The following is a 22,244-nucleotide window of genomic DNA, read 5'->3' as shown; positions in this document are numbered from 1 at the left end:
GTGTTTTTTAACAGCGAAGCCACAAGATTCATGCAGCGACACCCGTTTTAAACATTTTTATTCTTCTCATTTACAGGCCAACGAGTCAAAAGTGTATTTGGATACATGATCTAACTTGATCAGTTCATTATGTAGAAAAGGCTATAATTTAACAGTCAGCACTTTTTTATGATTTAGGAATCTGTGGGTTAGGTTACTTTAGATTCTTGATGGTCTCTTCCAGCTTCTCTTTGTTCGCTCCAGAGAATTCATGCACCTGAAATACAGGAATTCCAAGTTCAGGCCTTTCTTTCAAACCATCATTTTTGAAGTAACAAAGCAGACAAATTGAGAGCATTCAAAGTCACACAGAAATGCACACTTGCTAACACTTATAGTTTATGGACGCTCAAAAGATGCATGCTTTTCATGTCAAGACAATTGTAATTTTCTCCTGTTCCAGACAGAAGTCACCAGACACAGGTTTCTTAGCAGCTTCATTCTCAGTTTCCAGCCTCTCTCTCTGTCATTCATCCTAGCCTCAGAATTCCACTTTTGTTATTACTTGTGCAGTATTAGAAACTCAAACATATAAGGGCTAATTGTTGGGTGTTCTATTGGAGTAGAAGAAGTGAATGTTGTTTACATATAGCAGACAGAAGAATCGGAAGTCTCTTCTGAATTTTATTTTCTCCCTCTTAATCTTTTTTTAATTAAATATTTTTCTTTACTCCTTTCTCCTCCTCCTCTTTGTTTTTATTGCATTTAGATAAGTTTCAGTTTGGCCAAAAAAAGAGGAAGTTTTGTACTTTTCTCTATAAACCCTAATAACATCCCACACACATATATATGGCCCCTTAAACCAAGGTTCCATCACCACAAACAAAATGATCCTTTTAATCAGCAAGATTTTATCATTATTCCTCATTTCTACGCTGCTTTATATTTTAAAGGAAAAATCTCTAAAGTGGTTGAGAGCACATCAAAACATCAAATAAAACAATCTGGAATAAAACAAATTCAAGCTTCAAGGAAAATATTTCAGATCGTTCTCTAAGGAACATTTTGCTTCCCCCCTAGTTATTTATTTATCTGCTTAATTTATAGAGCTGCCCCAGAGCAGAAGTACTCTAGGGAGGCAGTGTGGTTTAGTGGTTAGAATGTCAGACCAGGACCTGGGGGACCAGGGTTCAAATCTCCAATCTGTCCTGAAGCTCACTGCGTGACCTTGGAGCTAGTCGCAGCCTCTTAACCCACCTCACGGGGTTGTTGATTAACTGAGGAGGGGGCTATAAATGAAATAAATAAGCTTTTCTACTTACCTGCTCAAGAAAGCTGGAGGGACCAGCCAGGTGGAGTTGTCTGTCGCCAGCATGGCACCCAGAGATCTCCACGTGGCAGAAATGGGACCCCCGCCAGTCACAAACACGCCCGGCTAATTTTGAATCCTGCCAGAGAATTGCAGTATTCCCCCGGCCACAGCCACTGCTACCCATAACCTAACAAGCGATGCACATGATGAAATCTGGCACCTGAAGCCTCAGAGGTAGACTCAACAGGCATTCCCTGGTCCTGAATGGGGTAACTGTGCCCCTGAAGGACCAGGTGCGCAGCCTGGGAGTCATTTTGGACTCACAACTGTCCATGGAGGCGCAGGTTAATTCTGTGCCCAGGGCAGCTGTTTACCAGCTCCATCTGGTACGCAGGCTGAGACCCTATCTGCCTGCGGACTGCCTCGCCAGAGTGGTGCATGCTCTGGTTATCTCCCGCTTGGATTACTGCAATGCACTCTACGTGGGGCTACCTTTGAAGGTGACCCGGAAACTACAACTAATCCAGAATGCGGCCTTGAAAGACCTACATTGGCTCCCAGTACATTTCCGAGCACAATTCAAAGTGTTGGTGCTGACCTTTAAAGCCCTAAACGGCCTTCGTCCAGTATATCTGAAGGAGCGTCCCCACCCCCATCGTTCTACCCGGACACAGGTCCAGCACCGAGGGCCTTCTGGCAGTTCCCTCACTGTGAGAAGCCAAGTTACAGGAAACCAGGCAGAGGGCCTTCTTGGTAGTGGCTCCTTGCCTGTGGAACGCCCTCCCACCAGATGTCAAAGAGAACAACAACTACCAGACTTTTAGAAGACATCTGAAGGCAGCCCTGTTTAGGGAAGCTTTTAATGTTTGATGTATTATAGTATTTTAATATTTTTTTGGAAGCCGCCCAGAGTGGCTGGGGAAGCCCAGCCAGATGGGCGGGGTATAAATAATAAATTTATTATTATTATTATCCCTTTGCCACCAGGTGTGTGTCACTGTATACAGTGGTACCTTGTTTCCTGAACGGCTTGGCTCCCAAAGAAATCGGCTCCCAAATGCCGCAAACCCGGAAGCGAGTGTTCCAGTTTGTGAGCACTTTTCGGAAGCCAAACAGCCGACACTGCTTCCGCAGCTTCCCGACTGCGTGCAGGGAGCTCCTGTAGCCAATCGGAAGCTGCGTCTTGGTTTTCGAAATGTTTCAGGAGTCGAACGGACTCCCGGAACGGATTAAGTTTGAGAAGCAAGGCACCACTGTATATACAAGAGGGATGCCTCACAAGACCCCCAACAACTGAATATAGTGCCTCCCTTCCCCACCCAAAAAAAATAATTCTGGAGGTGGCGTCCCATGCCCCCCCCCCCACGAGATGTTTTGCCGGAAATGTGGGACTACACATACCTTTTGATTGTTCTTGTAGAACTGGAATGTTGGCATGCACTTGACGTCACAGTGAGCGGCAACATCCTAAAGGAGATGAAAGAGGTTATCTGTATTAGTCTCAGGTGAACACATGAGTTGGTACCCAAGATCAGGAAAACCTGAAAAGAAGCTGAACCACTTATAAAGATTCGAGGGGGAGGGGGAGAGGAGAGGGAGGGAAGAAGAAGAATAAGATGCAACAGGGATATTTTCCACAAGGCAAGGAAGAAGCTGCAGCTCATTTAATAATAATAATAATAATAATAATAATAATAAATATTTATACCCCACCCTCCTCGGCCAGAGCCAGGCTCAGGGTGGCTAACACCAGTAAAATTACAGCAAACTCATAATGGGGGGGACGGGACCAATTTAAAATACAGGTTAAAATGCAATCTAAAATGCAGCCTCATTTTAAAAGTAGCCCATAGATCAAAACCATAAGGTGAGGGAAACTTAAGGGTCAGACTGAGTCCAAACCAAGGGCCAGGTGGAACAGCTCTGTCTTGTAGGCCCTGCGGAAAGATGTCAAGTCCCATAGGGCCCTGGTCTCTTGTGACAGAGCATTCCACCAAGTCAGGGCCAGTACTGAAAAGGCCCTGGCCCTAGTTGTGACCAATCTAACCACCTTGCGACCTGGGACCTCCAAAATGTTGTCATTTGTGGACCTTAAGTTTTGCCTGCACCAAGGCAAACCATATTATGCACAAGTCGCCCATTTGCATTTCTCTTAGCCATAGGGGAATAAGAACTATGGAACAGCAATGTTCCAATTGCACAATGTCATGCTCGTCTACCCTTAGGGCTAATGGAGGAATAGCCAATATGTATTCTAAACTTCTATACCATTTTAATATCCACCCCCCCCCCCAAAAAAAATAATTTTGTAAATTGCAGCTGGGTAAATGCCGAGAATTGCAAAATGTCACACCCTATCTACCACACCACGTAGTGAAGCCAGTTTAAACAGTAAATTCCCTCTTGCCTGGGAAGTTTAGTTCTGTGAAGCCAAGGCTTGAGAATGGAATGGTCAGCACTGGCCAAGCTACAAATTCCCAGGGCTCCTTGGCAAGAGAAATTCTGCATTTCGAGCAGTTTTAAAAGCCCAGGTTCACCTTTACATAGTTCCATCCTTATTTCTGGGACTGCGATAGCATGAAGTTGTTTTGTTTGTTCTGGTGAAGCCTGGGGTTGTTCGTTAAACATATATGACACCATTTCTCCCAAAGGAGACCAGGGTGGCAAACAACATGTGACTAAACAATGATATATCCTAAAAGCATTCCCAACACAGAGCGGGGAAAGGCCACAACTTAAACGGCTTGTTGACAGAGGAAGGTCTTCTGCAGGCACCAAAAGGACAACAGAGGCAGAGCCCGTTGAGTATTCAAGGAGAGGGAATTCTGAAGTTTGGGTGTCAGAGCACTAAAGGCTGATCCCTGTGTTGTGCAGAACAGACCTCCTGATAAGATGGGCATCTGCAAGAGGACCCTTCCACAGATCGCAGTGATCCAGTCGGTCTAAAAGGGGTGAGACCATGCTTCAGGTGGTTCTGGTCCCAAGCTGAATACTTGGTAACGAAGTCTGAGTGACACCTGCCCCCTAGGAGGACATTGTCCAGAACCGTCTGCAAAGTGCAAGTGTTTCCCCAAGAGACGAGTCCTTAAAATACATAGCTACAGCTCTTTCTTTCTTTCTCTTTCTTTCTTTCTTTCTTTCTTTCTTTTTCTTTCTCTTTCTTTCTTTCTCTCTCTCTCTCTCTCTCTCTCTCTCTCTCTCTCTCACACACACACACACACACACACACACACACACACTTCTATTTTGACAGCCGCACTCTAGAATTTACCTGAGCATCATCCACGTCGATTTCAATAAACACTACATCTGGATACTTTTCGAGAAGACTCTGTTGGGTAAAGAAAGGAGAGAGGGTTATACTAGAGAGGAGGAGAGAGGTTATTATTTATTATTAATAATAAATAAAAATAAAAATAATATACCATGCCCAGTTGGTTGGGTTGTCCCAACCACTCTGGGCAGCTTCCAGCACATAGAAAAACATAAAATGTCAAACATTAAAAACCTTCCTGAAACAGGGCTGCCTTCAGATGTCTTCTAAAAGTTGTGTTCTTCATCTCCTTGCCATCTGACAGTAGGGCGTTCTACAGGGAGGGCGCCGCTACCGAGAAGACCCTCTGCCTGGTTCCCTGTAGCTTCCCTTCCAGCAGTGAGTTATCTACTCTCTCATACATGGAAGCCCCCGTTAGCCACCCCCAAGCAAGTGGGCAGAGATGATGGGGTCAATCTGAGCATAAAAGGAGTTGACGTGTTGGGTAGAGGATCCCTTCAACAGACTGGGCAAGGTTCATCTTTTTTTTTTTTTAAATAAAATTTTTATTGATTTCCAAATTTTTAACATACACAAAAACAACATAAAAACAAACACAAAAAGTCATATTTTCTTTACCTTATTTCCATAAACCTCTTTTCCCGGACTTCCCCATACCTTCCCCTTTTTGCATCCTTAATTTTAAACAATTATTCAGCAACCCTTCTTAGCCAATTAAATATAAATTCATTCTCCTTTTCAATTCCACCCTAAAATCAAACACAGTTTACCGCTGCAATTCTACGTCTTCCTTTCCCTCAGCATTTTAGCACTCCTCAATTTTATAATAATTCTTAAGATACGTCTTAAACTTCTTCCAGTCTTCTTCCACAGTCTCTTTCTCTTGGTCGCGGATTCTGCCGGTCATTTCTGCCAGTCCCATAAAGTCGATCACTTTCGCCTGCCATTCCTCCAGCGTGGGTAGCTCTTGTGTCTTCCAATACTTTGCTAGAAGAATCCTTGCTGCCGTAGTAGCATACAAAAAGAAATTCTTATCCTTCTTCGGCACCAGCTGGCCGACCATACCCAAGAGAAATGCCTCTGGTTTCTTGTTAAAGGTGCACTTAAGCACTTTCTTAATCTCATTATAAATCATTTCCCAGAAGGCTGGGCAAGGTTCATCTTTGGGAGCCTTCCAGTTTGGCCATGGGTCATTCTCGTTCCCTGGCAGCTAGGGCAAGCAGCTGAATCAGTGGGCAGAACCTCTACTGCTCTGCTCTCTCCTCCTCAGGGTTCATGGGCTACGGGAAAGCTGAAAGGAAGCTGAGGGGACAATTCAAGGGTCCACCCTCTTGATGTTTGAGGTTGTTGAGCAGGACCAATGTCAATTTGCAAGTATCCCCCATCCACACAAGCTCATGAGCAAGGCAACCATGGTTTCTCCCACAAGTTCTAGTCCTCAGTCACGTTCCAGGCGTCTCTTTCCCAGCCTACCATGATGAGCAAGATGCCAAGTCTGGTCTGCAGGCAAAAAGGAAGTGATTGGCAACTACCAAGGGGAAGACGACGACGAAACGGTCTCATCTCCTGTTGTGCTGGGACGGCAGGGAGGAAATTAAAGTGTCCCACCTTAAAAATGTATAGGAGCACTATTCAGGGTTCGGAATTAGCCAGGCACCAGGGCCACTGAAGATGCCTGGGCGCCATGATGGCATGTGACATCTCCACATTCTGGGGATCCTTCCTGTAGAATCCTATCAGTTATATTTTATCTGCACAACCGGAATGAATTTCTGGAAGCAAAATTCTTTTTCTGTGCAGCCTGAGCAGGAGCAATGAACGATGTGATAGCTCACTGTTGTCACTTGTCTCCACCTACCCTGTCCCACTGCCCTGCTCACAGTTGTGAAGAATATTCCTATGTTATGAATGGTTCATGTCACCATTAAGAAAAAGAGGTAGGAACAGGCCAATAGATATGGGGACGGTCCCTGGAGCAAGGGACTTTTCTCCAGGTTCTCTAAGCTCTTAACCTGCCTCAAGGTTGTCACATCTGAACTAGCCAGATGTTTAACAGATAGCAAGTCCACCATTTGAAAAGTAAACTTTAGAGCCCTCTTGCCCAAAAATGACAACTAGACATTCAGGGTGGATTTGATTTAAATCAAATCGATTTAAATCACAATTTAAATCACTAGTCAGGAAGACTTGATTTAAAGCATTCTATTCTATTTTATTTTTGAGTTTTAGCACACATGAAAAACTTAAAACAAATCCTTATTTCCTGATAGCCTTTGGACTATAATGGACTATAATGTAACTTAAATAGAAATCTATCTTTAGAAAGGATTTTGCTCCAAAAGCATTTTATTTTAAAAATCTGATTTTTTTTTTTAAAAAAAGTTCATTGATTTTTATCCACCCGGTAGACTCAGAGCAGTTTACTTACGTGGAAGAACGGCTTGATCATTTTGCATGGTCCGCACCATGTGGCAGAGAAGTCGACGACTATGAGCTTTCCACCAGCATTTGTCAATTCTGCCTGAAATTCCGTCTGGGCAGGGTGAGAGAAGAGAGTAAACCAGTTTATAGGGGCAGTTTCAATTAATTCAGGCGCCCCTCCTACACAAAAAGATGCAACTATGTTTCTGAAGCACTTTTTCAAAGGCCGAATCCAAAACTGAAACAGCCTGTCCCAAGGTCCCCCCCCCCCCCCCACGATGCAGGAAGAGATTTGGAAGTGCTGCGAAAAGCAAATAAACAAAGGCACACCGAAGACTTGTTTCTGTTTCGCCTTTTGGAAAATGCCTTCCAGAGGGGTGGTGTGCAGTCAGATCCCCCCAGAGCCTGATAAAAAGAGCAACAGGATGGAATGCCGGCTAAAAGCTAAGGAAGCAGGAAGCACATCTGTTGAGAGCAGGCAAGCATTGCAAACCCATGTCACCACGCAGTTGCCACACGAGAACACTTTGTGCCAACCTTTAACCACATCAATTTGTTCCGAGCTTTGCAATCCCTGGAAGTTACTAAGCCCACAGGTGTCCTGGGAAGCCGTCCTTACAGGCCATAACCAAGTGGTTGTTTACATCCTTAGGGAACGGCCTTACACCGAGCCAGATCAGGGCTCCATCCAGTATATTTCTCACTGAATGGCAGTGGCTGTTCAGGTTTTCCAGGTTTCAGAATAAATTTCTGGAACCGAAAAGCTGTTTCTGTGCAGGAGAAGTAAACATTATATTTAATGGTTGTTGCTTGGCTTCACTTGCCATTGCCCTCCTCACAGTTGTGAAGAATATTCTTGCATCTTAAAAAGCAGAGACATCACCTTGCCAACAAAGGTCCGTATAGTTAAAGCTATGGTCTTCCCAGTAGTGATGTATGGAAGTGAGAGCTGGTCCATAAAGAAGGCTGATCGCCGAAGAATTGATGCTTTTGAATTATGGTGCTGGAGGAGACTCTTGAGAGTCCCATGGACTGCAAGAAGATCAATCTATCCATTCTTAAGGAAATCAGCCCTGAGTGCTCACTGGAAGGACAGATCCTGAAGCTGAGGCTCCAAGACTTTGGCCACCTCATGAGAAGAGAAGACTCCCTGGAAACGACCCTGATGCTGGGAAAGATGGAGGGCACAAGGAGAAGGGGACGACAGAGGATGAGATGGTTGGACAGTGTTCTCGAAGCTACCAGCATGAGTTTGACCAAAATGCGGGAGGCAGTGGAAGACAGGAGTGCCTGGCGTGCTCTGGTCCATGGGGTAACGAAGAGTCGGACATGACTAAATGACTAAACAACAACAACATGAACGTGTTACCATTAAAGAAAGAGGTCGGAAGAGGCCAATAGATATGGGGACTGTCCCCAGATCAAGGGACTTTTCTTCAAGTTCTCCAAGTTCTTAACCTAGCTCAAGGTCGTCCTCTGAAGTGGCCAGATGCTTAATTGATAGCCAGTCCACCATTTGAAAAATAAGACTTTAGAGCCTCCTTGCCCCAAAATGGCGACTAGGCATTCCGTTTTGGCGACTGTGACCTTGGTTTAAGAGGCCATTTGGTGCCTAGGTTATATACCTGAGTTTCTAACACTGGGTGTAAAGATCTCTCTGCGGAACAAGCTGTAAGAAAAGATATTGAACGCAGCCTTTGAGTGCAGCCTTCCACATCTCCTCAACCTTTGCCCAGGGAATGCAGCTTTCAAGTTAGATTTTGAGAACTCACTGGAAGGTTTTGGGTTGCATTCCCCAGGGCCTACCTAAGTGCATGCACTTTGAAGTTGGCATGCTTCTTTGAATGTATCTTATGTCAATATCCATTTCCATTACTTTGGTGGACAGCTCCAAAACCATTTCCCCGCAGTCAGCGAGGCTTGAATAATTTCATCTTCCTGGAATCGCTACTAGCCAGAAAGTAGCACAACTAATGGAGGGGAACGTGGCGTGTCAACGCAGCCCATGCCTCCAGCCACGAGTCCGGTGAACTTGGCTAGTAGCCAAGATCGGCACATTTAAACAAGGGAAGCTGATGGGTGAATCCCATGCTCTCTGAAACTCTCCCTTCACCTGGTGCTGGGTTAGTAGCAGGGTTCGAAATTAACAGGGCGCCAGGTGCATTTTGCGCCTAAAGATTCTCCATTTGCGAGCCCCTCAAAAAGTCTGGGTGCCATTTTTGGAGCCTGGCTGACTCTTCAGGAAGACTGAAATGTATGTGCTTTGAAGCTCCCGAGTATACGTTAAGGATAGGCAATACGTTAAGGAGTTTAACAATAAAAAGTAGTGTGTTTTGAAAACTGAAGTATGGTGCCCATATGTTTATTGTCAACACCCAGTTAAACAATTTCTCTTAAAAATGTGATATTAACAATGTATCGCTTTATGTGAACTGTGCATTACTTCATGCTTATCAAGGTAATGAAAAGTGTTGCCGAACACCCCACAAAATGGCAACCAGACATTCTGTTTTGGCGCCCACAACCCAGGTCCCAGGAGCCATTGGGCTCCTAGCTTTTCTATCCCAGTTTCTAACACTGGTTAGTAGTGCAGCACAACAGGAGGAGGAGGAGGAGGAGTGGGTGAGTGCAAGCCATTGAGTCTTCAGTCAAGACCCACGATGGGGTTGCAACCCAAATAAAGGCAGGCTGCAAACAACAACATATACAGGGGTGGAATTAAGAATGAAGATCTACTGACGGGGCGGAATTGCCCTGCTGCACAATGCGGTCCACAAGCCATGCACTGAGAGTTGGAATGTTTTCACTGCATTCATCCATGGAAACTTTTCTACAGCCGGAACAAAAGCCCGCACAACCGGTAGCGTGACCAAAAATACAACTAGCTATCAAACAGGGCCGTTTCAAAGTTGCAGATACACTGCACCCTAGATGACTATCCCTTTGGAAGAGTATCACAGCTCTTTGGATATACCAAAATTCAGTGCGTTTTAAACTGTTTTCAGTAACTTAAGCTCTTGCCCAACTTTACACTTTACATCATTTAAAACAGAGAACATGTACACCATTCCTTTTTCATGTCTCTTTATAGCAAGTTTTAAGCAGCATTTAAAATTCGCCTGGCGCCTTTTGCACCCGGCTATCAGCCACTTGGAACCAATTAAAGAAGCCCGGGCACCCAACTGTTGCACTCAGTGAACTTTTGCAAAATAACCTTCCTGGAATTGTACTGTGTATGAATTTGGACCAAGCTGTCCGGAGAACCACTGTGCTAGAATCAAAGATAGGTTCGTGCCTACGGCGATTGCCTTGGCTTGCAGTCAAGTCTTAAGAAATTCAGCAATTCCAAATGCAGTCAAGCAAATTGGAAAGAAAATTAGGGGTTGGGGAGGGAAGAGAGAGCCCGAGTCTAAGAAACTGTTGCATTCCCCCTTTGGACATTATATTCAGAATGTATTCAAGACAAAGAAAACATTCTCACCCCAGCCAACTTTGCCATTAAAGATTATGAAATCTCAGCTGCAATGCACCCCTGGCATGCGCCATTTTGTTGCTGGCTGAACATCGTGTATCCACATTATAAAAAAGAAATGCCTTATACTAAGAAGTTTTGAGAACATCCATTTCAAAAAAGGACATTTTTTTTGAAAATGGCATACACGCAGCTATCTTGGACAAATAAACCCAAGTCCAAGGACAGTTTACAAAGCCAAAAAAAGGGAACCTGCCCAAATATTTTGTAGCCATTTCCGAGATAGAACAATGTAACAAGTGCTATGAATAAGCAGAGTTCAAAGATTTTGCTCTTTAAGGAGGACACGGGTGGCGCTGTGGGTTAAATCACAGAGCCTAGGATTTGCCGATCAGAAGGTCAGTGGTTCAAATCCCCGCGAGGGGGTGAGCTCCCGTTGCTCGGTCCCTGCTCCTGCCAACCTAGCAGTTCGAAAGCACGAAGCGCAAGTAGATAAATAGGTACCGCTCTGGCAGGAAGGAAAACGGCGTTTCTGTGTGCTGCTCTGGTTCACCAGAAGCGGCTTAGTCATGCTGGCCACATGACCCAGAAGCTGTATGCCGGCTCCCTCGGCCAATAAAGCGAGATGAGCGCGCAACCCCAGAGTTGGTCATGACTGGACCTAATGGTCAGGGGTCCCTTTACCTTTATCTCACAGTGTATTCAAAACAAAAAAGGAGCTGGACTCCTATGGGCAAGGAAAAAGGATACCACCATCCAAGATATTGAGACAGAAAGGTCCTCAAGCTTAGAAGTAGAGCATTTGATGTGCAGGCAGACGGTTCCACACACAATCCTTGGCAGCTCTGTAGCACCAGGAATGCCCCACCCAGTGTTAGAAACTAAAATACACAAGCTGGGCAGCAAATGGCTCCTTCAAGCAGGGTTACAGTCGCCAAAACTGAATGCCTAGTTGCCATTTTTGGGCCAGACGGTTAAAGTCATATTTTTCAGTACGACTTTTTGGTTCCAGAAATTCATTCTGATTTTGCAGATAAAATACAAGATAGAATTCTACAGGATGGGGGAATTCTGTGTGAAAACAGTCAAGATGCAAGGATCCCCAGACAGGCACCTCCAGACCGTGTTTGAAATTAGCCAGGAGCCAGGCACATTTTGCACCTGGCTGTCAGCCACTTGTCACCAAGTGAAGATGCCTGGGGCACCAGGACGGCATCTCCACCATCTGGAGGTGCATGCCTGGGAATAATTGGATCCAGATTGTTTTCACACATTAATACCACATCCTGTAGAATTCTATCAGTTACATTTTAACTGCACAATCGGAATGAATTTCAGGAACCAAAATGCTTTTTCTGTACAGCCTGAGCAGGAGCAGTGAACGATCTTACAGTGAATGGTTGCAGCTTGTCTTCACTTGCCCCGTCCCACTGCCCTGCTCACTGTTGTGAAGAATATTCCTACATTATGAATGATACCTGTCACCATTAAGAAAAAGAGATCAGAATAGGCCAATAATGTGGGCTGTCCCTGGATCAAGGGACTGCTCTTTTTGAAGTTCTCATAGCTCTTACCCTGGCTCAAGGTTGTCCTCTGAACTAGCCAGATGTTTAACTGGGAATCAATCCCAGTCAGTCTATTCTTTGAAAAATAAGACATTGGAGCCGTCTTGCCCCCAAATGGCAACTAGAGATTCCATTTTGGTGACTGTAACCTTGGTTTAAGGAGCTATTTGGCATCTAGTTTATATATCTGAGTTTCTAACACTGCCTTCAGATGGAGGAGACCTCAGGCGCCATATTGGCACCCAGACATCTTTACTCGGTTGCTAGTGGCCGATACCCAGGTGCAAAATGTGTCAAATTTCAAGAACTGGTCCCATCTGACATCCTGGAGGGCTGCTGCTAATTAATGTAGACCAGGGATGTCCAATAGGTCGATTGTGATCTACTGGTAGATCCCCGGGAGGTTTTGGTAGATAGCAGTCGATCGCAGGGTCCCTTTCCTTAGCATTACTGAAATCATTTTCAGCCGAGCCCCCTTGCCCTGCCCTCCATTGTTTCATGATCTGCAGAACGGAAGATGGAGTTTACTGAGTGAGGCTGTTTCCCCAGCGATTTGTAGGTGAGTGGCTGTTCCTATGTTTTCCCCAAAACCCTTAAAACCAGGGCTTTCCTCTTCCCTAAAAAAACCTCAAGAACTTTAACCTGAACCCCCCCCCCCCAAAATGGGGATAGATCACTGCCACTTTTTAATTCCGTAAGTAGATCACAGTCTCTTGGGAGTTGGCCACCCCTGATGTAGACAATACATTAGGGGGACCAGCGATCGAACGCTATAGCTCCCTAGAGACCTACCGTTCTTCAGAAGCATGTGCACCAGCCACAAAAGCTGAATGAGCCGTCAGACAAGTCCATTAAACCACACTAACTTAGGAATTCAAGAAGACTCTCTCAAGGCGTCACCCAATTGTTAAAGCGAGAGAGCCTTTTTCTCTCACAACCACTGAAGAGATGTTAGTCAGAAACATAAAAGACAGCCATCTATGACTCAACCCTTATTACAGTTCACATCATTTGTTTGTTTTAGCATTTTAAAATTGTAAGCTGCTTTGGCAGAAAAATCAACCTGTGAAGGTCACCAATGAATGGCCAAGCAGTCCCAACAGTATCTCTCAAATTTCCTTTCTGCCATACAGGGCAGCAAGCAGTCTGTTCCTAATGACAAGGCAACAGTCTGCTCCTAATAAGCTTATTCCACATTTCCATGTTAAGTTGCTGTTTAGAGAAAGCTTCTTCTGAAGTCTAAACTAATAGATGCTTGCCCACAAATTACAGGCCAGTTTAATCTAGAGGCAGTCGGGTTGCAGCATTAATAACATGGTACTTGCTCAGCAGATCTTCCTATTAGCCAAGGTATAAATATATATCTACAAAGCTCACAATGATAATCATATAGGACATTGTGGCATTGTGGAATAACCCAGGCTTTAACTTAAGTGATGCTTAACCTAAGTGGCATTTAAAGAGGATGGTGTTAATTAAATAGAGGTTATTGTTTACTATTTATTAAATAAACAGCATTCCCCCCAATAGAGTGGTACCTCAGGTTACATACGCTTCAGGTTACAGACTCCACCAACCCAGAAATAGTGCTTCAGGTTAAGAACTTTGCTTCAGGATGAGAACAGAAATTGTGCTCCGGTGGCGTGGCAGCAGCAGGAGGCCCCATTAGCTAAAGTGGTGCTTCAGGTTAAGAACAGTTTCAGGTTAAGTACGGACCTCTGGAACGAATTAAGTACTTAACCCGAGGTACCACTGTATAAACGAAGACACTACAAGTCCACAGGTGTTATAAGTGGAGAGGAGATGAAAGAGACAAGCTAAAGATTCAAATCACTCTTAAACAGATGGCAGAAAGTGCGGCACATAGGGATTGCTGCCATTTCGGGTTACCAGTGTTCAAAATTAGCCAGGCGCATTTTGCAGCTGGCCGTGAGCCACATGTGACCAAGATGCCTGGACACCAGGATGGGATCTCCACCATCTGGAGGTGCATGCCTGGGAATAATTGGACCCAAACTGTTTTCACACATTAATGCCCCATCGTGTAGAATTCTATCAGTTACATTTTATCTTCACAATCGGAATGAATTTCAGGAACCAAAACGCTTTTTCTGTGCAGCCTGAGCAGGAGCAGTGAACGACGTTACAGTGAATGGTTGCAGCTTGTCTTCCCTTGCCCCGTCCCACTGCTCTGCTCACCGTTGTGAAGAATATTCCTACATTATGAATGATACCTGTCACCATTAAGAAAAAGAGGTCGGAATGGGCTAATTTATATGTGGCCTGTCTCTGGATCAAGGGACTTTCCTTCTTGCAGTCTCCAAGCTCAATGTTTTCATCTGAACTAGACAGATGCTTAACTGAGAATCAACCCGTCAGTCCATCATTTGGAAAATAAAACTTCAGAGCCGTCTTGCCCAAAAATGGCAACTAGAGATTCCGTTTTGGCGCCTGCAACCTTGGTTTAAGGAGCCATTTGGCGCCTAGCTTATATATCTGAGTTTCTAGCACTGCTCTCGTGGGATCTCAACATCCAAGGTATTATTCTCATGGTGAAACTGGATGGCACACAGCGATTATTTTTAGAACACTTGTGGCTTTTGCTGCACACTGTGAAACTGGGACCGATTTGCCTGATTTCAATTTACCACACGGCGTTTCATTCAAAACTGGCATTCTGGACTTCCTAGAGTTGCAATATTTTGTGTTACAGCTTGCAAAACAGAAACCGTGTGACTTCTGTTTTTACAAAGCACAAGTTCGCCTGAGGAAGCTAAAGTCTTTTCACACATCGCACCGACGAGACCTCGGGGCCTCTTCACACAGGTGTGAATGTGGTCCAATGTTTTGTGGTCCAACGGAATGTGGTGACATGTACCTTTTTTGGATTCCTGCAAACTTTTCGTTTTAATGGGGATGGGGTTTCAACTTGAATGGGTGCTGTTTATTCCTACATTATGAATGGTCTGTGTCACCATTAAGAAAGAGTTCGGAACAGACCAATAGATTTGCAGAATCTGGATCAAGTGACTTAAGGAAAGAAAGTTCTCAAAGTTCCTAACCTAGCTCAAGGTTGTCATCTGAACTAGGTAGAAATCTAACTGAGAATCAATCCTGGTCAGTCCATCATTTGGAAAATAAAACTTTAGAGTTGTCTTGCCCCCAAACGGCAACTAGACAATCTGCTTTAGCAACTGCAACCTTGGTTTAAGGAGCCATTTGGCGCCTAGCTTGTATATCTGAGTTTCTAGCACTGCAGGTCACATAAAGGAATAAAGTAGCAGCAATGCCTCACTGGATAGCAAGGCGGCTAGATTCAAGCACGGCACCAAATTTAAGGGATACTGAAAAAGCAATCCAGTGGAGAGTTAGAAGAGCATTTCCAGCAGGGAAACAGAATGAGAAAGGATAGTCTGTATGCCGTATGGCAGAGCACGAGCTGGACATGTTTCCTCAGAAGCGAGTCCCACTGTGATCGGTCGTGCTAACTTCCTAGTAAGTGCTTACAATTACAGTATCCCTGTACAGTCTAACCGTGGCCGTCTAACGTAATCCATTCCGGAAGCCCATTTGGCTTCCGAAATGTTTGACAACCAAGGCGCTGCTTCTGATTGGTTGCAAGAGCTTCCTGCACTCAAGCGTAAGCCGCGTCGGACGTTCGACTTCCAAAAACATTCGAAAACCGGAGCATTTACTTCTGGGTTTTCGGTGTTCAGGAGCCAAAACGTTCCAAAACGGAAGCGTTCAGGAACTGAGGTTTGACTGTATTTACATAAAGGGGATGAGAGCAGAGAAGGAATACCCTTATGTTTCAACTACAGTGGTACCTCAGGTTAAGTACTTAATTTGTTCCGGAGGTCTGTTCTTAACCTGAAACTGTTCTTAACCTGACACACCACTTTAGCTAATGGGGCCCCCCACTGCCGCTGCGCCGCGGGAGCACGATTTCTGTTCTCATCCTGAAGCAAAGTAACCTGAAGCACTATTTCTGGGTTAGCGTATATAACCCGAGGTATATTAAGAGGTCAGAAAAAATAATTCAACACAACCGAGAAGAGCTCAAGCGGCAATAACCTAAAGATTACAGTAGAGAGAAAGCGTAAAGCTAAAGATTAGGAGATAACAGCTCAGCAACGGACTAGAGCTAATAAGTTATGGAGCTTCCTTCTTTGAAGCTCTCATGAGAAGAGCTGGGGCAAACATCTTCCAGGAACTCTCTATGAAGAGGCAGAAAATCCAAATCTGGGGCTGGATTCTTGCTAAATTCCAATGAACGCAACCATAGACACTGGGGGACTTCCATAACTTTAGCCTGTAACCCTTGTTAAAGGGGAAGCCAGGAAGTTCATCTGTCATCTGACAGCAATAAGCTCACTGGCTTTTGTAATCGATCCCACCCTGAAAGGACTGGCCTACCTTACAAAGTCACAATAGGCTTAACACTGGGAGGAGGGAGGGGAGAGAAAGATCTCTACAAAATGCAAGTTTTGTTGTTCTTGTTGTTTTAAGATGCAGGTGTTTTTAGTTTTGTTGCCTTCTGGCATTTCCCTTTAACACTCCAGCCCTCTTCTCCCAAAGCAGTGTTTAAACACTGCTAACCCAATATGTCTCAATGTCTCAATGTAAGCAGATGAAACCAGCCCGAGAAAAACTTCCCTGTGCCACTGTGAGTCATTTCTCAGACACTGGGGTGGCTACTGGAAATCTCTGCTGAGGGTGGAAGAAACAAAAGCAGGTCATCCTTTCAGTTTCATGCCTAGGGCACGTCAGGATTAGAAAGCTAGCCACATTTCAACTTTTCCGCCTAGGCCAGGGAAGGGATGCTAGAAAGAGGAATACAAGAGATAGTAGAGCATGAATTGTGGGGATGGAGAAGGAGAAGCCGTGAAGGCTTAAAAAAGAGAAAGAAAAAAACATGGGTTAGGCTCACACCAACTAATTTTTTCCAAGCAGTAGTTTTCCTTCCCAAATGAGCAAAGCCACACAACCACATTCAGCAAATGTCAAGAAGCATACAACTGGTCACCAATATGATTGAGGAATAAATCAAGAATGTTTTGTCTCCTCCCAAATCACAGGAAACAATGCATTTGAATAGTTGTTTATAACTACAGTGGTACCTCGGGTTACATACGCTTCAGGTTACAGACTCCGCTAACCCAGAAATAATACCTTGGGTTAAGAACTTTGCTTCAGGATGAGAACAGAAATTGTGCTCTGGTGGCGCGGTGGCAGCGGGAGGCCCCATTAGCTAAAGTAGTGCTTCAGGTTAAGAACGGACCTCTGGAACGAATTAAGTACGTAACCAGAGGTACCACTGTATGTTCCAGTACATATCTAACACACACCCTCTAAATTGGAAGAAACTTATATCCTAACAGCAACTCACCAACTTGCTAACATTAAAGGTAAAGGGACCCCTGACCGTTAAGTCCAGTTGCAGACAACTCTGGGGTTGCGGCGCTCATCTCGCTCTATAGGCCGAGGGAGCCAGTGTTTGTCCGCAGACAGTTTTTCCGGGTCATGTGGCCAGCAAGACTAAGTTGCTTCTGGCGAACCAGAGCAACGCACGGAAACGCCGTTTACCTTCCCACCGGAGCGGAACATTATGTTGTCATTAAAGAGAAAACTTATTTCCTAGTTCTCAGTACAGACATCTTTGAGTGTGCAGCAGTGCCCTGCTTGACAACGGCGTTGGATGTTTCTGTAGTCCAGGAAAATTTAAGCCTTCCTACGGCTGATCACAGCTGATCACAGGGGGAGCACTAGCAGCCACATCCCCAGGACATATGGCACTAGCGCATGAGCAGTTTATGTAAACAACAGAGGAGAATACTATGCTACAAGAATCATGGAATTATAAGGTAGCAAGCTGGAGAAGGAACTGGCAACCCACTCCAGTATTTTGCCACGAACACTCCGTGGACAAAAGCAGAAGCTTTGAGGAGAAATTCCAACACATGCTCTGGTTCATGGGGTCACGGAGGGTCGAGCACGACTAAGAGGAGTGAAGGATGGCGAAGGCAGCAAGCATCTCTCCCTCTGCAATTAACACAAGCTTCCCGTCAGGTAAAGGGATGGAATCCTTTTTTTAAAAAGGGACAGCCAGGAATTTCTTAAAATGCAGGAGCTTGTCAGAGAGAGAGTGTGTGTCTCTGCAGCGGCTTATTACAGCAATTGTCGGTTTTTTTGGCTGCAACCGCCGTCGCTCCTCCTGCCATTTGCCTCCTCCCTCTGTGCCCACGCTGCTGCTGCTGCTGCAACCGTTCGCAGCAGCCATTAAAGTCTGCCGCAGGAAAATCCAGAACAGCAAGAACACAAGAGGCCCTTCGCCGGGGCAGTGGGGCACAACTCTCCAAACAACAAGGCCTCGGCTAGGCAAAGAGGCGGCCACAGCTCAGATAAGAGTTTGGCAAAAACTCTTTGATGTTCAAAGCGGGAGTCGGAAATGGGGAGTTGCCAGAAAAGCTGCCGTCTCAAGAGGACCACACTTTGGTCGGCGGCGGACTTTACACATGGGCAGAGTTGTGCCGCAAGATTCTTAACTCTCCACGGCAAGGAGACGATTGTACCTGCCGCCACTCCTTCCACTGGGGGGCAAAGTGTCCTTTCTAGGTAGCCAGCCTGCGAAAGAGTTTAATCAGGCGGATCCAGGCAGAAGTCGGAGGAGGAAAAGTGCTGGGGGGCCGCCATGGTTGTTTTCTCAGCAAGCAGAGAAGGAGGAGCCCCTGTACACAGAGCTAGGAAGGGGCTCTGAGATGATGCAGGCAAGGAGAAGAGGGAATGGAAGCAGACAAAAGCCCTCGCTCCCATGCCCCAATGCTCCTCTTAACTGGCACATGCGGAAGCAGATGCTGATGCAACCCCAATGAGCCTCTGGGGCAGGTTTTCCAGGTGGCAGAGGCAGCCGCAATGCCAGGCAGGGAGAGGAGGCGGCCGGTGGAAGAAGAAAAAGAAGAAGGGGCACTTCAGGAAGTTAGAAGCGCCTCTTCCTGACCCCTGCAAAGCCGCCATCAGCCTAAAAGCCCTGCATGTACTATTTATTTTTAAGCGCAAGGAACTAAGAATGCAACAGGCACCCAAAGGATCTTTTCCACACTAGATCAGAGGCAAGGAGCCAACTCCTAGGGGGTCCAAGGTCCCTTCAGCCCCTCCCCAATAAAATATTGTAGGGGGCTGGAGCCTCCCCCCCCCCAAGTTAACGGGCACTGCCATTCAAACTGGTGTGCGCCTTGCGATCCGGTTATGCCGGACGACAGGGCTTACCTGGGCCCATGGGCGTTGCCAGGTTGGGGGGCAGCTGCTCTCCCCCCCCGTTAATAAATAAAAATACTTAACTCACCGCCCAGTGGCACCTTGGATAGCTCGCCCTCCCCCCAACATAAATCCTAGCTACTCCCATACTTGGGGGGGGGGTTCGCATGGGCGTAGCCAGGATTCTTGTGGGGGGGGGGGTTGAGCAGACTGTGGAGCAGAGCCACAGTTAGTTAAGTATTTTTTATTGGATTGTGTTGGGGGGGGGTCAGCTGTCCCCTGCCCCCCTCCCCTTGTCTACGCCCATGGGTAAGGCCCCCCCCAAATATTTCATTCAAGTTGGCACCTCTGCAGGGTTGGGGGGTCCCTTAAAAGGAGAGGGCGGAGGAGTTAGGGGTCAGCAGCTGCAAATGTTGCAACCCCGGGATTTTGCACGCGCGCTTCTCCCCCGGCGGTGGTCCTTCCTCCCTCCCGGGCCTTGGCGTGGAAAAGCAGCCCCCCAATGCAAGGGGGAAGACCCTTACCAGGCTGCCCACGGTCTTCACCATCTTTGCGCGTCCTTCTGGCGGTTCCTGCGACTTCTCGGCGGCGGCTGCAGCGGCTTTTTCCGTAGCGCCGCCTCCCTGCATCGCCTTATGTATCGCAGGGCGGACAGCCCAGTCCGGGGGGAGGAGGGGGAGGACGAGGAGGCGGCTGCGCAGGCGCGCGGGGCTCCGTGGGAGGAGGAGGGGGACACGAGGGGGGAGGGTTGGCTGGCTCGCTCGTGCGCAGGCGCGGAGTTTCCTGCCTTTCCCTATCTCCTCCTCCTCCTCCTCCTTCTCTGCCCCGCCCTCCAGGGAAGTCCCTGGGCTTCTGATGCGGGGGAGAGGGGGGGAATCCCCCCTCTTTCCCCTCCCCCGCTCTCCTTTTCCCAAAGGCGGGTTGGGGTTGGGGAAAACAGGGAGAATAAATAAAAGGGACACGCCTTAATCATTTACATGTTGTTTGTTGTTTAGTCGTGTCCGACTCTTCGTGACCCCATGGACCAGAGCACGCCAGGCACTTCTGTCCTCTGGTACACACTATGTGCAAAATAAAAAAGCTTAAAAAAAATAATCTGAAGGCAACCCTGTTTAGTGAAACTTTTAAAATTCGATGAATTATTGTATTTTAATATTTTGCTGGAAGCCGCCCAGGAGTGGCTGGGGAAACCCTGCCAGATGGGCGGGGTATAATTTAATTTAATTTAATTATTATTGCTTGAGCACCCACTAAATTCCCCAGGAAGGGGAGTCGGGCACCCACAAATTTCGGTGCCAGGGCCATGGCACCCCCAGCCCCCAGGTCCAAGCCGACAGTCCTGTGTTGCTTAGAAGTGAGCCCCCATCGAGATCATAGAATGGTAGAGTTGGAAGCGGGGACATCTGGTTTAACCCCCTTGCAATTCCAGGATCTTTAGAATCAGCGACAACGTAGTTCCAAAACGTGCCCAAGGCGTAGCCAAGGGGAAGACACGGGATGGAGGCAACTGCCCCCCAATCAAAGTAAATCAATAAAAAATACTTAACTAGCTGAGGTTCTGCCCGCCTCTAAGTCCTAGCTTTATGCCCAAGGAGCAAATGTGGAACGAGATGCTGCTCTCGAGTAGGTGGGCGCACACGATCCTGCATGCGCTGTTGCTCAAGAGTCTTGTGGCATCCTTAAAGACATGCGGATACAGTGGTACCTCGGGTTAAGTACTTAATTAGTTCCGGAGGTCCGTACTTAACCTGAAACTGTTCTTAACCTGAAGCACCACTTTAGCTAATGGGGCCTCCTGCTGCTGCCTCACTGCCAGAGCACAATTTCTGTTCTCAACCTGAAGCAAAGTTCTTAACCTGAAACACTATTTCTGGCTTAGTGGAGTGTGTAACCTGAAGTGTATGTAACCTGAAGCGTATGTAACCCAAGGTACCACTGTATATTGCAGCAACAAGCTTCAGTGGTAAAAAAAGTAATAAAAATGCTTCACTAAAATTAGAAAGATTTTGACCTATTTTTTTCTGAGCGCTTGGAGTCAAAAGAAAGTACAACTGCGGTTGAGATGTTTTCTTCCAAATCTGCTAGGCAGAACCTGACAGAGGATGATGACAAGTGGGTGTCTTGCCACACCCCCCCTCAATAAATCCTGGCTATGCCCAGGGCTGTTGCAGACCACTTCATCTAATGCACCTTGTAGGAGCAGGGACGCGGGTGGCGCTGTGAGTTAAACCACTGCCTATCAGAAGGTCGGCGGTTCGAATCCCCGCGACGGGGTGAGCTCCTATTGCTCGATCCCTGCTCCTGCCAACCTAGCAGTTCGAAAGCATGTCAAAGTGCAAGTAGATAAATAGGTACCGTTCCAGCGGGAAGGTAAACGGCGTTTCCGTGTGCTGCTCTGGTTCGCCAGAAGTGGCTTAGTCATGCTGGCCACATGACCCGGAAGCTGTACGCCGGCTCCCTTGGCCAATAAAGCGAGATGAGCGCCGCAACCCCAGAGTCGGCCACGACTGGACCCAATGGTCAGGGGCCCCTTTACCTTTATGCCCAGGGCTGTTGCAGACCACTTCATCTAATGCACCTTGCAGGAGCAGGTATACAAAGTTGGGGAGCACCTGTAAGCTGAGATCTCGATGGAATGAAATGTGGAAAAGTACAGACAGGGATAATTACACAGGCCCACATGCGAGGTGATTGAGAGCACAGAGTTCTTGGCATGTGAACAGTTAATTAGTATTTTTTTGTAGTTTTGTTAGAGGTGGGGTGGGAGCAGGTGCAGCTTGTGAGGCCAAGTCTACCTGCTGAAATCCCTTCTCCTGTTAAAGGTGCAGGAACAGCTGCCCTGCATCTGACCCCCCCCCCCAATACCACGGTGTGCTTTTGCTTGTTAATTAAAACGAAGCAGAGGCCGCGGAGCTGCAAATATACATGTATATTGGGAAGGAGAATACAGTTTCCCCCATACAATTA

At 46.5% G+C, this 22,244-nt stretch overlaps 1 protein-coding gene across 1 annotated transcript; it reads right to left on the bottom strand.

Moving 5' to 3' along the window:
* Window positions 1–41: 41 nt before the first annotated feature.
* Window positions 42–19,954, bottom strand: LOC307206526 (thioredoxin). The gene is made up of 5 exons (XM_079959879.1): window positions 19,802–19,954; window positions 6,994–7,098; window positions 4,563–4,622; window positions 2,693–2,758; window positions 42–256 (listed from the first exon to the last, which is right to left on the bottom strand). The coding sequence occupies exons 1-5, from the start codon at window positions 19,904–19,906 to the stop codon at window positions 194–196; spliced, it is 399 nt and encodes a 132-aa protein (XP_079816005.1). The 5' UTR covers window positions 19,907–19,954; the 3' UTR covers window positions 42–193.
* Between the last annotated feature and the right edge of the window lie 2,290 nt (window positions 19,955–22,244).

This window comes from Podarcis cretensis, assembly GCF_951804945.1.
Source record: "Podarcis cretensis genome assembly, chromosome: 17".
In the NCBI taxonomy this organism is placed as follows: Eukaryota; Metazoa; Chordata; class Lepidosauria; order Squamata; family Lacertidae; genus Podarcis; species Podarcis cretensis.
This window is presented reverse-complemented; position numbering and strand designations above follow the sequence as displayed.